We start from the raw sequence: 14,161 nt of genomic DNA on the forward strand, positions 1-14,161 counted from the left end.
CTGAAACATCTGGAGCAAACCAGGCTGGGGCTGACCTGTGTAGCTATGATGAAGCATAACCCTGGTACAGCTACGGAAAACAAGGAGAGAGCGGAATGATCATAATAAGCTACTGCCTACTAGAGCTCGCACCAACATAGATCTGTTCATCTTTAAGGTAGCTCAGGACCTTCTTTATTCTTATTATTATTCCTGAAGAATTACTTAACAAATTATCATCTCTGACCTTGGTCTCCACTTTGGAGGAACTAGCTATGAATAAATGAGCACAAGTGCCTTGAGTAACTATAATTTATTTGTTCACCTCTCAAAGACATGATTGGGAGCCAATAAGGGGAAAATGCATTAATAATGGGCATGCTTGCCAAGATAATTATGTACAAAATAGTCCTGTCTGCCTCTTGGTTTTAATTAATGAAAAGGATTTACTCAATAGTGTGCAGAAATTATGAAGCTGCTCAGTTCATTGCATTGCAATTATAAGTTAGGGAAAAGATGTTGTTTTAGGATACCAGTACGTATTCCCAATAAGCAACTTCTAGCTGTCCCACAGAAAAATGAGGTTGCGGCCTCTATGCCTAAAATGGGATTGTGGAAAATGTGGCGGATATTCGGCTCTGTTCCACTTGCCAGTCACAGTACCAAAATTCTTCAGATTCTGGACATGGTAGAAGTCGTGTGAGATGTTGAACCACATGTATGAAAGGTTACAACTCTTATAAGGTCTGCTCACAAGCTTCACTCCCAGTGTCTCCTCATGCTTGTGGGCTCCTCTTTGTGTATTTAATGCAAAGGTCTGAAGGGGTTTTGTAAGCATGTTCCGACATGCACCCGTTCAGATCTTAGGGCTAAATGCCTAAAGGTATATAATCCTATGCTAACTTAGAAAAAGACCTACAACTCCCAGCATGCTTCAGCCAACATAGAAGATCCAGATGCACAGGAACATTGGGATCGGCACTTGCATGCACACCTCTGTCCACTACAAATATAGCATTTCCACAAACAGGCTGATTTGAGGAGACAGTAATCTCAAGCAGCAGATAAGGAAGGAATCTGCTTGTAAGTTTATCACTAAGAACAAGAGATAGATGGGTGGGTGGGTGTTCATACAATCAACAGAGATATGTCCATTAAAAGTTTCGATTTTATCTACAGTCTTTGAAAGAGAACTCACAGAGCAACGAACATTATTGGAAAGAAGTCAACATTCCTGTTGTGGCAGCTTTGTACCAAAGGACATTTACTAAGCAGTATCAGTTTTCTACAAGATATTTTTCCAACTTATTTTCTTAAATCATTTGCCAAACAAGTTTTGCAACACTGGTTTTAACCATTGAGAAGCTGTCTCAAGGAAAGAAATGTTAGATTCCAAGGTAGATTCTTGGTCCCAAGCGACATAAAGAAACAGCTATCAAGATGGTGCCACGTCGAGTTTCATGAACTGTAATTTGTGATGTCCTCATGACTTGCATTGCAATGGGTGAGCCTCATGCTTTGTAATTCCTTCTCCCTTTATTTTCTTAAAATGGGGATTTGTTCTGAGCTACCAGTATATAGCCAATGGCTTTGGAGATGACACTTTTGAAGGAACAAAAGATTTGTCATTCTGGATACAGATCAATCTAGTCAAGAAACTGGTAAATCGAGTCCTCCCATGGGCAATTATTAACATCTGATGGATGCTTCACAGTCCCCTGGCAAGCCCAGGCAAATGTATAAGGCTCCACTTGCGGGATTTTATATAAAAATGCAAAGAACAATCTGTGATTTATAATGTCCCCATAGCGCGTTACAAAACAGGTAATATGGCACTCACCAGGGGGCTATCTGAAGAGCTCTGAGAGGAATCTGCAATAAAGTGCTGATGCCATTTGCATATTTAATTTATACGCCCAGGCTGCCAGCTCTTTCAGAGAACATAAATCAAGTATCTTGAGATATTTGTTAAAATGATTTCTGTATAATGTTATAGGATGTTTCAGTTTAAACTAAACCTCCTTCCTTTGCCATGAATTACAGCCTCTTGGGAAGGTAATCATGATTTTCAGTGAGTAAGAAGAAAGGTCATGGAAAGCTTAAGATCTTCTGTGTCATAGAAAGTATAAAACCACAACAGGTTTAACACTGTCAAGTCATACTTATAAAGGCTTTGTAAAGAATCTCCCAGTCCAGTGATTTGATTTGCTTACATGAGCACCAATGTACACGCAGATCCTGTTCACTGAGAACGGGCTCAACGTTCCTTTCAATGCAAATCTATGTAATCGTGTGTGTGTTCTTACCTACTTGCTCCCTGTAATGTGATTAGTTTGAAGGGCCCTGTTCACAGCAGACTCGGGATGGTGATATAGAAATACTGGGCACATTTCTTGGGAGCAGCTGCACATTTTAATTTTTAATTCAGTTTGCAAAATGTTCAAATGTTACTTTATGTTCCTCTGGGGCAGGGGTATGGCTCCTCAGGCCATGGGACTAAATCAGGCCCACCTGAGCCCCAACCCAGCCCTCTAGGGGTCCCCACGTGAATATGCACTGGTTCTGCCCCAGCCACCTCTTTTTGGTGGCATTCCTGCTCTTCTGCAGTTTCTAGAAGGTCAGAATACCTCTCCTAAGGCTTAATTCCTAGCCCCAAGAGGCCAAAGCTAAAATATGTTGGCAGTTTTGGGGCCCCATTTTTTGTCTTCCATCCTGATCATCACTGGCATATAGCTGCCAAGCACCTTCCTGGAATAGATTCTGGCCTTTTGGTTTGAAGAGGATGGCTGGTCCTGCTTTACAGTTCCTGGGTGAGGCAGGAGTACAATTGTAGAGATTTATAATGGTATTAGTTCTACTAGGAAAGAGTGCACCAAAGATGCCTTTCATATGACACAGGCTGCACACATCTGTGATTCATCCCTGTCATTTTGTTTCCCGCCATACATCACAAATGCCTATTGTGTTGGCCTTTTATCCATATTTGCTACATCCTCATTTGTAATTAAAGCAATATGCAATGTTATGATCTCAGAAGAGACCAAACTGCACCTGGCAAAAATATCCAGAAAAAAATGTACAGATGTACAGAGGTTAGCATATATATAAATACAGGAAATAAATTATGGAAATTAGGGATGGGGAAAACAATAGGTTGTATCTACAACCAACAGTGCATCTGTACCTAAGTCTATTTAAAAGCAAGCCCACTGAGTTCAGTGATAATTACTGTCAAGTAGGTGTATATAGGATTGTAGGCTGGCAGCGCAAGCCTATGCATATTTAAGCAGAAAAATGTTCTAAAACTCCCAGCTTTCTGGAGCAGTTGGGACTTTTTCCTGTCTAAACGTACATAGGATTATGCCCTGAATTAGTCCTGCTGCAATCCGACTGAACTTAGGATGGAAGTCAATATTGCATGAATGGAGTCCACCTGCCTGACAGGACATTCTCCCTCTCCTTCCCGCAGCACCCGCTCCCTGTGAAGAATCAGAGCAACACGTGATGCCATGTACAGGGAAGAGCATGGAGGTACCTAATCCCAGTTTCCAATAATGAAAGAAGTGCTTCCATCAACAGAAACACTTCACTGAATTTTATCATTGGTCTGGATGGAGCCCAAACTTAGTGCTCCTCCCTCTTCCTTTCTGTGCTGGCTATTATTGTAATTTTTGCCATAATTCCAAACATTTAGCTTCCAGCCAAGTGGCTTAGAGTCTGCATTATTCTTTAAAGGCAAAGTTAGAGCTCTAGCAAAGTTTTGTAAGCCAGGGCCATGTGTTATATTCCACTGATCTAGTTTCATTGATATACAAGTAGGCAGTTAGCCTATACCAGGTTATGTATACTTGAACCACTCAAGTCAATAGCCCGAACCCTAAGAGATAGGTGGGGAATGTGTTGCTGCCCAGATGTTGTTGGACTGCTAGTCCTCCTATGAGCCCTGTCACATGATGGATGGCAAAGAAAGGTAGGATATACAGTCCAACAACATCTGGAGGGGGTTAAAACATTCCCTATCTCTGCTCTCGGGAATGTATAACTGGCTTCAGGATTGACTTCTGTGGGATTCAAGTGACTTCCGTGTATGCCAGGGGATAGTACTACAGCACAACTCAAAGCATTGTTTCCCAGAATTAATATTCCACTGATCTCAGTAGGTTCCGACCTCCTTATAATACAGATGTTGAATCCCATTTGTACATAGTCTCTAATCAAAACATAAAACCTCATTTTTTTAATCTGCTGAGGTCAGTATGCATGCACGTACACTTGTATAAATGCATTAATATATGCATATGTGTGTATATATGTACATATATATAGATGTGTGTTCTTTTTTTACATTGTACCTGATTTTCCCGGTGGTGCCACTGACAGATGTGCAGGACTTGCTCTAGCCCCTGACGCTGCAGCTTCAGGTACTTGTCCAGCTGCCTCCTCCGGTCTTGCAGAGCTTCAAGAAGCCTGTCAATTTTCAGGCAGCTGCTGTGGGCTCCCTGGAAGAATTCTGGATTGATATTCGGGCCATCAGATTTGAATTCTTCTATGAATTCAGTAAGGTCTTGGCTTTTGTTCAAGAGGACCAATGACTTTTGTAAAAGCTCTGGAAAAAAAGCATGGCGGGTGGGGGGGAGAACTTAAAACTTGTTCTTGAAGATGTCACATACAATACGGTGTGGCTGATCTGAATGCATGGGGAAAATATTGGCATCCATTTGTTTGTCATCTATCTGAATGGGGAGATAAACTAGGAAACTGTTTTGGTAAGTGCTGGGCTTGAATAAACACTTGGATGAGAGTGTTTTGTGTCTGGCATCATCACTGTCCCTGACCTGCACCTTGCTCTTAATCACTGCCTCAAGCTTCACTTGCTGAAACCCTGAAACTCCTGGCTCCCCACATCTGGCCCCATCATTAGGCAGGGTAGGGCAATTACTTGGGCAACAGCAAGAATCCAGAGGGATGATCTGTGTGTGCCAAAAGGCCTGCCCTACATCCTCTAAGCTAGTCTGCTCTCTTTGGGTATGGGGGGAAAGAGAAGAGAAGAGAAGAGACGTAGAGCTAGAAAGGGCTTATATGGCCATTGTGTCCAACCCCCTGCTCCATTTCCAAATGTGGCCACCCATCCAGCTGCAGGGCCGCACCTTTCCAGCTCGGCAAAGGTGATGTGACAGGCTAGTGCTCTGCACAGCTATGCAGGGAGGTGAAGCTGTACTGCTGCCAATCTTGAAGAAAGAACCAGGTGCCAGGCTGGTCAGCTTTTGCACATGGAAAAGGAGGAGGTGCCACCTTGTTCTTCACCTCCAGCAGAGACATGCAACTCAGGTGTGCCCAGCAACTCCTGAACTGTTCTCAACGCATGGCGGGAGAACGCTCCATTGAAATTATAGCCTCAAAGCCGGTTGAATATTATCATGTCCAGCAGAGGGCAGTGGTGACATTTAGGAAACAATCCATCTATCCTGCTTATTCAGCTGAGAAGTCTGCATATCCCTGATTATGTCAGTGGTATTTACGTACATTTGCACATAATCTGCATGAAACTTGTTCAGACTGCTTTTCATTTAAAAAGCAAACAAGTGTGCTATATGACTCCATGCAGTATCTCAATAAGATAAGATGTTTCCTGGCCACCACCGTTCACATTTTGTACTTACAAAAACAGATTAAAGGGCAAAGGGCAAAGCTAAGTGGGAGCGTTTTACCTCTCCGTGGCAGCAGGAGCCATTCGAGTACTTCATACATTCGTTACCTCAGAGACACTCTTACTAATTGGCACTTCCCACAATATTGACCAAGAGAAATTACTGTGGCCATTATTTCAGCCACTGAAAGTCTCTGTCCCTCAACAGGCAACAGACATCATGCAATTCCCAAAAGATGGATTTCTTTCATAACGTAACCACACATCACGAGACCTTTTCTTTATCTCCAAAAGACATCTGTGCCTTGTCTGGGGGAAAAATGTCTTGTGTGTGTTGATTTCATGCTGAAATGAGAACACACACACGATCTGACAATAGTGTTACTCCTCAGAGGTGTCTAAAGACATGTCATGTGAGACGCAGCACTCAAGCACATGTGCCACGAGGAGCTGGGTCCCTGGCAGCCAATATTCTGCAGGACAGCCGGGGCTAATGGCAGGTTTGTAATGTTAAGGCTGGGATCGGCGTTTTGGCAGGATCCAGTCTCAGGTTGAATTGAGTTCAGGGAGGAAGCTTGCTCTAAGAAGGAGCCCCCTTCTGCTGTTCCCCTTTCCCTCCACTATCTTCCCATTGTCCATGCAGTGGGGCTGGAGGCCTGAAGTGGGGAGCTTGGTTGTGTAAAGCAGGTGTCCTGACTCAGACCTTCCCAGCCTGTCCATGGAGTGTGACCAGCGAGGGGAAAGGGAGAGGGAGCAGGGCTTGTGCCCTCCCTCACCCCTGGCAGTCATTTCCATAACTAACAGAGCATAGTGTATGGCCATGTGTCCTCTTTCACAGAGTCCTCTGACTGAAGAGCTGCTGGAAGATGGTACTCTGTTTAAAGGCATTCACTATTTGAAGGCCAAATTCCACTCTGTCCAATTCTAATGCAAAAATAAAGAACTACAGGAACGGGCATTGCACAGGTCTCCTGGTGGGTTGAGCAGTATCTCTACTTAAATTATAATAGCTATTTCTAGGCTTGCATGTATAAAAAGAGATTTGCAACACATCTCTTAGGATACTCTGGTGGCCACTCTGCCAAGAATCACTGTGTTAGACAGAAACAAATTCTGCTACTTCCTACCTCCTTCCCTATCCTGTCCTTTCCTTTCCACTTTAATTGGGTGAAAGTGGCAAGTTTAGATGAAACTTCATCTAAACAGATATGTAACAGATATGTAGTTCTGAAAAATAGCCAGAGTTAATTAAAAAAGAAAATATTTGGGAGCACCACTTGAAGGTAAGATCCAACCACAGGGAAAGGCTCAGAGAAGAGATAGGGTAGGAACAGCATGCTCTTCCTGCTTCGTTTTGCAAAGGTTGCTGGGAAGCTGGGTTCACAGAGCATTTCTGAATTATTTACTGTTTTAAAAAGAAGAATAAAAGGCAGGAGACGGGGGCAGTGCTACCCATATTTCAGTAGAAGGTAAGATATTTTCTCCTTACCAGCCTACCTGTTGATACAATCTGATTTGATTGCCATACACTGAACAATATGAAAGACAATTTTAATTATATACATGACTACCCACTTCTCTCCCTGAAAAGAGCAAAAACAAAGAATAAGACATATTAGATATCAACTCTTGTCCCTTCTGGAAACAGCCGTATTCTCAAAGCCTATTTTCCCTGTGGCAAACAATTTCATAGGATTGTTTTGCGTGATGGGCCTCTTTTTTGCAATGGCAATCAATCATGATCAGGTGTTCTTGGGCCAAATTGCTCTGTGATGAGTGCTTCACACCAATGAAGATTGAATGGAGACCACTAAACTCATATTAAAGTGACCAGCCTTCAATTCTCTATTCTGTTATCTTGAACAAAATTGCATAGAATTCAACCTACTCTCTTTTCCAGCAGATGAGGGTTGTTTTTTTAATGCAGGAAAGTTGTTAGTGTTACACCAGCCACCAGCAGCTTAATTTATTTTAAATGTAATCTCTGATTAAAACTACATGACCAAATTTCTGGGTCAAGGAGAAACAGGGAGCAACAAACCCATCAGGGATTAGAAAGCCTTTTAAAATGGATTTCATTTTATGCCCGTTTCCACAAGATATTGATTTTTTAAAAATAATGCAACGCTCCAGTATCCTATTTGGAAAACATGCTTATATGGAAGGAAGTACTATGAAGGAATACTGTACTTACACATAGTCATGATCAGATGTATGGACTTCTTAATACCTGATAAAAATTTCTTACAGTGTGAGAGCCAGTGTGGTGTAGTGGTTAAAAGCCTGGGATTGGGACTGGGACTGGGACTCAGGCAACCTGGGTTCTAGTCCCCGCTCAGCCATGGAGCCAACTGGGTGACTTTGGGCCAGTCACAGACTCTCAGCCCAACCTACCTCACAGTGTTGTTGTTGTGGGGATAAGATGGAGGAGGAGAATGATGTAAGCTGCCTTGAGCCCTTTGTAGCAAAAAGGCAGGATATAAATAAATAAATAGATTCTGGGTAGAATCCTCCCAGTGTTTATGTGGAATTGAGTTCTACTGCATTCAACAGAGCTTACTCATTGATAAGTATGTTAGGCTTAATCTAAAGACACAGCATAGATTGCAACTAAATTTAGCTGGACTAGGGTCACAGATTCTGTAGGTATTGATACTGATAACAGCATAGAGATGTGTTTTTATGAGGATTTGCTTTAGATTTCTTTGGTTTGCTTTCCAGCACTGTTCATGTGATCCTTTGATACTCTCTCAGAACTCGGATCTTTGTAAGCATATCCAGGATGTGGACTGGAAGCCAAAGCGGCACTTTAAACACCTCCCATGTCAATCAACCTGGGCCATTCCCACTTCCAACCACCTGCTCTTGCTTCAGTCTAATGGCTTGTATACATTATCTTTTGCTCATTGAGTCTCAAATGGTACTGTAATCACCTATGGCATTTCCTTAACACTGTGCTGCTGATTTATCTGCTGCATATATTTGCTTTATGTAGCCCTGTTTTTTTAGGTTTGTTAATTCTAAAGTTTTGCCATGATCTGCTAAGCAAATGAACTGGCCTTGGCCCTTGTTTTTAGAAACCCTTTAAATAGACATTAGCTTCTCTGCACAGTTTCTATAAGTCAGCAGACTAGAAACAGTATTTTGCAGCTTTTATAAAATGGTGCACAGAGCCTATGAAACCACTGTTGTTCAGGGTGGAGTCATCACAATTGTCTTGATGCAACATAAATGGAACCACAACTGCTACATATTTCTCTCCAAGTTGCCCTCGGCTCCCTTTTAGCCTGCTAATTCAGCTTCCCAGCACAGATGGACAACAGTACTCAGCAGGCAAAGGATCCATCACTCAGTTATGCAGAGCCAGAAACAGATCCTGCGTCTTTGCCATATAATGACATTACCTGGATAAAGAACAACATTAGGGTAGCAGCTATTAAAATAATGCTCTCGGGTAGTGGAACCAGGAACCAGGTCTTGCCATCCCATACTGGATGGCCTCAGCCATGGTAGACAGCATAGGAAAATGCCTTCCCACATCTTCCTCCAGAGATTTGTAGACCCTGCTTGGAGTAGACCAAAGCCTGCTGATTTGACTGGCAGCCTGAGATAAACTGACTGGGTTCAGCAAGCCACACATCCCCTAAAACGTCATGAGGAACGTCTTGCCAGCAGGTCAAGACTGACTGAGTCATCCTTGGCGGATCTTGCTTCTGGTCCATTTGGCTCCCGTTCTTCCTTTCCATTTCCTTTCCTTTCTTCCGCTTAAGACTAGTTCCACAGATTCCAGCTTGAGTTCAAGGCTCCAAAACCATGATAATTGCCTTTCCCAGCCAAATGTATGCCAAGATGAGTCCGCTGCCCGAAGCTCAGCTGCCAGGTGGCTTGGGCAGGGCTCTTGCCAATTCATAGACCTCAAAAAACGTGCAGGTTTCAATGTCCTTTTCCCATTTGAATAAGGAACATTCATTTGGATTGTATTTCTAATCAAATGCAAAAACATGGCATCGATACTCAGTTTAGCAGCAGGAAGCCATGTTAGTGCTTTATCAAATGCATCATTCACATTGAAAAGATACCAATTTTTCCATTTGCAGCAAGCAGGCCTGTACAACTCATCCCACATCCATTCTTCTCTGGTACTTCATCTGATTGTGCCCTGATGAGTTCCCATTCTCAAAACTGGGGCTAATAGTCTGGCGGGAAGCTGATGGCTGAGCTGGTCGGCTGATAAGCAGGCAGACAGGCAGGTGAGCATGTGCAGGCAATGCAGCTCAGCATCCTCTTCCTCTGCCTTGCTGGTGCAGAGCAGGGCACATGGGTCCCCCCACCAGAAGCCCTGCTGCAATATTCCTAACACAGGTTCCCCCAAGCTGATGCCCTCTGGGCTGCAGTTCCTTTAATTCCCAGCCAACCCTTCTGGAGGGCACCAGGCTGGGGACTCTGTGTCAGGAACCTCACAAGGAAGAGTTTCTCAGAGCCTGACTTCAGGCAACCCAACCTTTTTCTGCTGTGCCACTGTAATTAATTCAGAGGAATAGGTTTTTATTGGCTCTCTGTATGCTGACCAAGCTCAGGCAAGGCAGTGCAAGAGGCCAGTGATGGCGAACCTTCTAGAGACCAAGTGCCCAGACTGCAACCCAAAACCCACCTATTTATCGCAAAGTGCCAACACTGCAATAAAACCTGAATACTGAGGTTTTAGTTTAGAAAAAACTCATACATTAACATCTTTTGTCTTAAAAGAAAAACATAATAACAGAGCTTTCAATGATACAAAAAGCTTTTTATTGAAAGGTAAAAGTTTGGGTTTGGCGTGCTTTCGCTCAATTAATGTGATCTTTGCTGTTGCATGCATGCTGATAATTTGTCAAACCTTGGCTCATACTTCTCAGTCTCTTAATTAGAACATCTCTTTGCTAAATCTTAGATATTAATTTCAATTTTTCATAAGAAAACTCAAAGCTAAAATCTTGCCTTAATAAAAGTGAATGTATTAAAACTCACAGCCAGTCCAAGCAAATATATATGCAGTGGTACCTTGACTCATGAACTTAATCCATTCCAGGACTCTGGTCATGACCCAAATTGGTCGTGACCCAAGTCACATTTCCCCATAAGGGTCAATGTAAATAAGGGTAATCCGTTCTGCAGCTATTTTTTTTACTCACAAAAATTTGAAGCAAAGGGACAAAGAACAACAAAGATTGTAGCCATCTCCCCCACCAGCAATCGTGCGGGGGGTGGGGGGAGACGGGCGCAGGCGCGGGCACGTTGGGGGGGCAGTGGGTGCTGGTGTGGGTGCACTGGGGGGAGGCAGGTGCGATCGTGGGTGCGCTGGGGGGAGGCGGGTGCAGACGTGGGTGCGCTCGGGCAGGGAACACAGGCACAATCACGGCCATCTCCCACCCAGCATGAATGCAGCCATCTCCCACCCCCAGCATGACTGCAATCATGCCCATGCAGGGAAGGCGGGCACACTCGGGACTGTCACCCGATGCAGAGTTTGCGACCTGCGACAAAATTTTTATGAAATTTCTGTTTGTGACCTGATTTGGTCATGAACTGAGGTACCACTGTATATATCCTTGGCAGGGCACTGACCAGCCATGCGAAAACTCCGATGAGTCATGGCTAATGAGTCACGGCTCATGACATCATCGGCTGGCGTCACTACTCCTTTCTGAGCATGCGCATGGCCCCTGTGTGTGCTGTTATCCAATCCTCAGCTGCTGGGGTGATACTGGGGTGACTTGGCTTGTGGGCTGACAGAGAGGGCGCTGTGTGCCTGCTGCGGCATGCGTGCCACAGGTTCGCCACCACTGCAACAGGCAATTCTCTGCCCTCCATCCCTGTTTCACCGCCCCACCACAAAAGCCACTCATGAGAGCTAGGGATGCCTAACAATAGTGTGCAATGGGGTATAGAAGCTGCTGGAGGAGCAGCACCCAAAATCAGGTGCAAGGGGTATTCTGCAAGCTCCATGCTAGCTGAAGAAGAGGCCTTCTCTCCCCACCCCACAGTAGCCCTCACTCTCCAGTCCACTCTAGTCCATGCAATCGCCAAGCGTCCTCAGGCTCCCAGGAGAGAGTTTTTAGAGGCTGGATAAGAATTGTGATAAAGGTAGAGTGGTGACATCATTTTAATTGTTAAAATATATGATCTGGCCAGGGCAACTTCTTCTTCCTTCTCTTTTCTCCTCCTATATTATTTACTTATTTTATACTGATAATTTTAATTCTATATTATTATGTTCATAACTCAGTGTATTTTTTGTATTTTTGTATTTAATGGTAATTTATTATGTTCTATTGTATTTCAATGTATTTTATTGTGTTGTAAGCCGCCCCGAGGCTTCGGCAAGGGGCGGCATAGAAATGTTATAATCATCATCATCATCATCATCATCATCATCATCATCCTCTAGGTCAAGGTTTCCTTCATGCTTCATGAGTATTTTAGGGCTCATTCCTATGCAAAAGGTCCTACAATTCCTGAGAACAGGATCATGCTGATAATGTTCACCTTGTTCAGCTGGAAAGTTAGGATCTAAATGCACATTGGGATCCATGAGTTATTTAGCATGCTCCCAAATGCTAAATACCTGAAATGCTAAGAATGATGAACCTGTGGCCATCCAGATGGTTTAGACTGCAGTTCCTATCAGCCCCAACTAGATTGGCCATGGGGCATGTATGATCAAGTTTATAGTGTAAGAATGTCTAAGGTCACACTCTGTCAGAGAGAAGATTCATAAGGAAAGGCAGATGTGGTTACATGTTTGTTGCTTCAAGTACTTGTAAAATAAAAGCCATGGGTCAGAGAATTTGCATTTTTTCCCCTTCTGCTTCAAAGAAGTTGTAAATGGCTCACCTGTCCCTCAATTCTGGATGTGTCACAGTGAAAGAAGAAAGCCCCATTCATACCTTTTGTATGAAGTTTGTGCTGGCACAGGAGCAATTTCAAGGATTCAGGTGTCTCAAACTCTTGGGAATTCCGCAGGAAATCTTCAACCTGGTCAATCTTGACCGCAAACTATTGAAGAGAAAAATGATGAAGAGGAAGGAACCAAACAAACCAAAACACTTCCAAGACCTGCAACTACCACCAACAAAGCCTCATCCACTCAAGGTCTCCAAAAGCATTTCCAGTGGTGATCAGTCAGATCTTTAAGGACACAACCTTATTTATGCTTCAACAGAAAAGAATTCCCAGCTGGGAATTGTAGGACTTTTCCTGCCAAATCATGCATGGGATTGCACTATAAATGTCTGGATTTTTCATATATTTTTTCTGTTCTTTCAGGCCTTACAATTTAAGGCATCATCCCTGCCATGTACAAGGAAGTCTGGCCTAGAGAGTGGGAAATATTGGGGAAAGACGTCTCTTCGGATTCTTTGGTGAAAAATACTGAATAAATAGCATAAGCTTCTAACTCTGGCCTGTATTCCTAATCCTTGGCACTTGCTGCTGTCAACAAGGATCTTCTTGCAAAGCAAATGGGGGGAAATGATCAACCAGTGGAAGGAAGAGAAAGGAAGTGACTGGGGTTACTTCCACCAGCCCAAAACATACAGTCAGAGCTGGCAGTTCTGCTAGCATTAGTTATGTTTGCCAGTCCATGGAAGGCCCAACCCGCTGACCCCCTGCCCGCTCAGCATCCAGGTGCAAAGCACTGCTCTGTGTCTGCAGGGCCTGATCAGCCTGGATGGGCACCACTGCAGGTAAAAACCACCATCCCAGATATGAATGAGCATGGAGAAAGTGCCCTTGACTTCAAAGGAAGGTTCTCTGAGTAAAGTGAGGGCTGCAACTGCAGAGTTGTTGTTGTTGTTGTTGTTGTTGTTGTTGTTATTATTATTATTAACATTTCTATGAGTTGGAGAGGAAGTGTTTGCTATTATTCACCAGAGCTAAAGAAAGGTCTGCCACTGACTCGGATGGTGTGTCCCCTTTGAGAGAGGACAGCCCTGTAGTTGAAAGGCTGCCAGAGATCAGTCCTCTATTTTGAAGGCATCCTCTGGCTGAGGGCTGTTCTGACTGGCTCCAGTTGAAAGATAAAGAACCCACAGCCCAAGTTAGGTTTAAAAAAGGAATTGTGGGGCCTTGAAGTTGCCCATAAACAGCACCTGGACAATAGTCAGAGCCTCCTGATCACAGTTTGCCACATTATGGTGAGAGGTACTATATTTCTGTTTAAAGTATAACACCTTTTTCCTTAAGCTGCATTGTATGTGTATGTTTGTGTTTGTGTGTGTGCAATTAGCACATGGAAACTGTACATAAATTGGCATCCTCCTTGTTCTTCCTTTTCAGTAATGCAAGTCCTCATTTATGGGGAGCCATGCTAGGCTCACAGATTGTGTCCGGCCAGCAAAGACTTCCTCCTGAACATCATTTCCAGCATTGACCAGCTCATTAGATTCCCAGAATACCAAGCCAGGTTAAGAGGACTCCCTGCCCTGCCCTGCCCTGCCCTGCCCTGCCCTGCCCTGCCTGTCCCTGGCTGGAGAAGCAACAGCTCTGCTCCATAGG

At 43.8% G+C, this 14,161-nt stretch overlaps 1 protein-coding gene across 11 annotated transcripts in view; it reads right to left on the reverse strand.

The window, feature by feature from the left end:
• CCDC141 (coiled-coil domain containing 141) overlaps positions 1-14,161 on the reverse strand; it is a 125,828-nt gene that overhangs the window by 79,951 nt on the left and 31,716 nt on the right. For all 11 annotated transcript variants that reach the window (XR_006414411.1, XR_006414412.1, XM_044426939.1 and 8 more), the window contains exons 4-5: positions 12,553-12,661; positions 4,332-4,585 (exon numbers count right to left, since the gene is read on the reverse strand). Coding sequence is in view for 9 of the 11 variants with exons in the window: in XM_044426939.1 (XP_044282874.1) it covers positions 4,332-4,585; positions 12,553-12,661 (363 nt within the window). In the remaining 2 variants the exon portion in view is untranslated. The remainder of the gene's footprint in view (positions 1-4,331; positions 4,586-12,552; positions 12,662-14,161) is intronic.

This window comes from Varanus komodoensis, unplaced genomic scaffold (assembly GCF_004798865.1).
Source record: "Varanus komodoensis strain SLA01 unplaced genomic scaffold, ASM479886v1 scaffold18_1, whole genome shotgun sequence".
Lineage (NCBI taxonomy): Eukaryota > Metazoa > Chordata > Lepidosauria > Squamata > Varanidae > Varanus > Varanus komodoensis.